We start from the raw sequence: 2,126 nt of genomic DNA on the forward strand, positions 1-2,126 counted from the left end.
AACAACAGTAACAATAACAACAGTAACAACAACAACAGTAACAATAACAACAGTAACAACAACAACAACAGTAACAACAACAACAGTAACAATAACAACAGTAACAACAACAACAGTAACAATAACAACAGTAACAACAACAACAACAACAGTAACAACAACTGATCTGTGATTCGTTGTTCTATTTCAACCAATAAGAATTGTCACAAATTTGTGTCGATTTTTTTCCTACTGACACCTGAAGTACTCACACTCCTGTGCCAAACCTACGGTTCTGTCGACCTCTGAACTCTGACCTTTGACTTTGTTTTTCAGAAATTCCTAAAACAGAAACCAACTTCGAGGAGCGCCTCATCCTCAAAGCCTTTTTACTCAAGTTCATGAACGCCTACGCGCCCATCTTCTACGTGGCGTTCTTCAAGGGGCGGTACGTGTACGTGTACGTGTACGTGTACGTGTACGTGTGTGTGTGCGTGTGTGTGCGTGTGTGTTTCTGTTAATACTGGTCAGAAACTTGACGTTGGTTTCATCAAAACATTTCTTTTTCCCGTTCGTTTACTTTGACAGTTATTTTTCTTCAACATTAGAACTGAATCTCACCGTCAATGGTTCTCAAGTCGTGGTGCAGGCACCAGTCATGTTATGGCTCCCTCTAGTGGGGGAATGTCATTCCTATGAGGATTCAAACGGGTCATTTGGTTAAATGTGTGTGTGTGTGTGTGATGGTGGCACATGTGGTACAAGTACTGCAGCTGGTACTACAGCTGGTACTACAGCTGGTACTGCAGCTGGTACTGCAGCTGGTACTGCAGCTGGTACTGATGAACCTGTCGTTCCCGCAGGTTCGCAGGTCGACCTGGGAACTACGTGTACGTCTTCAACAACTACAGGATGGAAGAGGTACTACCTCCGTCCTCACCTTCAAAGGATTACTTTGATGTCAAGTATTTGTTAGTGGACACGGTGTGTGTGTGTGTGTGTGTGTGTGTGTGTGTGTGTGTCAGTGTGCTCCAGGAGGCTGCCTCATTGAACTGTGTATCCAGCTCAGCATCATCATGTTGGGAAAACAGCTGATCCAGAACAACATCTTTGAGATCGGAATCCCGTGAGTACAGTACTTACAGTACATTTGAGTACTCGCTAGTAGTCGGTACTACAATAAAGAAAATGTATGACAGTAGACCAGGGACGGGACCAGGGACACGCTGGTCTTTGTACTGTGGACCAGGGACACGGTTCTAGGTTCATGTGGAACATGTTGAGTGGTTTCTTGGTGAACTCTGCGTCTCTGCCGACAGGAAGTTGAAGAAACTGCTTCACACGATGAAGGCCAAGGTGTCGGCAGAGGAGGACAGGGCGGAGGAGAGACCCCCCCAGCAGTGGAACCTGGACTACGCCCTGGCTCCGTTTGAAGGACTGACCCCTGAGTACATGGAGATGAGTGAGTACACACAGGTGTGTGTGTGTGTACATGTACTACAGTAAGTACCAAGGTACTTTATAAAGAGGTACCTGAGTTGGTCACTCACTTATTATGGTCCATTATTTACCACTGAGGATGTAGCACCACCTCCTGACCTGTAGGTGGTGCTCAGTGCACATTTGAGGCTCAGACTCTAACGCTGACATCTGTTGGTCAGCTGTGGAACAGCATCCTCCTGTCAATATTCAGACAGTCTTGACCAAAACTAAACAAAACATCAGCTCACCACCAGCAGGTGGCTCCACTGCTCACAGCTACAGAAAAGTAATGACGCCCACTCCCGGTCTCTCCCCCCCCCCCCCCCGGTCAGTCATCCAGTTCGGCTTCGTCTCCCTCTTCGTGGCCTCCTTCCCTCTGGCGCCGGTCTTCGCTCTTCTCAACAACGTCATCGAGATCCGACTGGACGCTAAGAAGTTCGTCACAGAGCTGCGTCGACCGGTGGCCGTTCGAGCGAAAGACATCGGTGAGACGATCTGGTCGTCATGACGACACAGCTAGTTGAAGTTAGTTAGTTAAACTTTTACTAACTTCTTTAATGACGTCACGCTGCCCCCTACAGGTATCTGGTTCAACATACTGAGTGGAATGGGGAAGTTCTCCGTCATTATAAATGTAAGTACTGCAGTAGTACTAGTACAACGAC

General features: G+C 47.2%; 1 protein-coding gene across 1 annotated transcript in view; it reads left to right on the top strand.

Moving 5' to 3' along the window:
- ano2b (anoctamin 2b) overlaps window positions 1-2,126 on the top strand; it is a 21,645-nt gene that overhangs the window by 16,160 nt on the left and 3,359 nt on the right. Inside the window, exons 15-20 of the mRNA XM_017034166.2 lie at window positions 316-427; window positions 843-900; window positions 1,005-1,105; window positions 1,299-1,441; window positions 1,794-1,946; window positions 2,043-2,097. Coding sequence (XP_016889655.1) covers window positions 316-427; window positions 843-900; window positions 1,005-1,105; window positions 1,299-1,441; window positions 1,794-1,946; window positions 2,043-2,097 — 622 coding nt within the window. The remainder of the gene's footprint in view (window positions 1-315; window positions 428-842; window positions 901-1,004; window positions 1,106-1,298; window positions 1,442-1,793; window positions 1,947-2,042; window positions 2,098-2,126) is intronic.

Source organism: Cynoglossus semilaevis, chromosome 8 (assembly GCF_000523025.1).
Source record: "Cynoglossus semilaevis isolate Cse_v1.0 chromosome 8, Cse_v1.0, whole genome shotgun sequence".
In the NCBI taxonomy this organism is placed as follows: Eukaryota; Metazoa; Chordata; class Actinopteri; order Pleuronectiformes; family Cynoglossidae; genus Cynoglossus; species Cynoglossus semilaevis.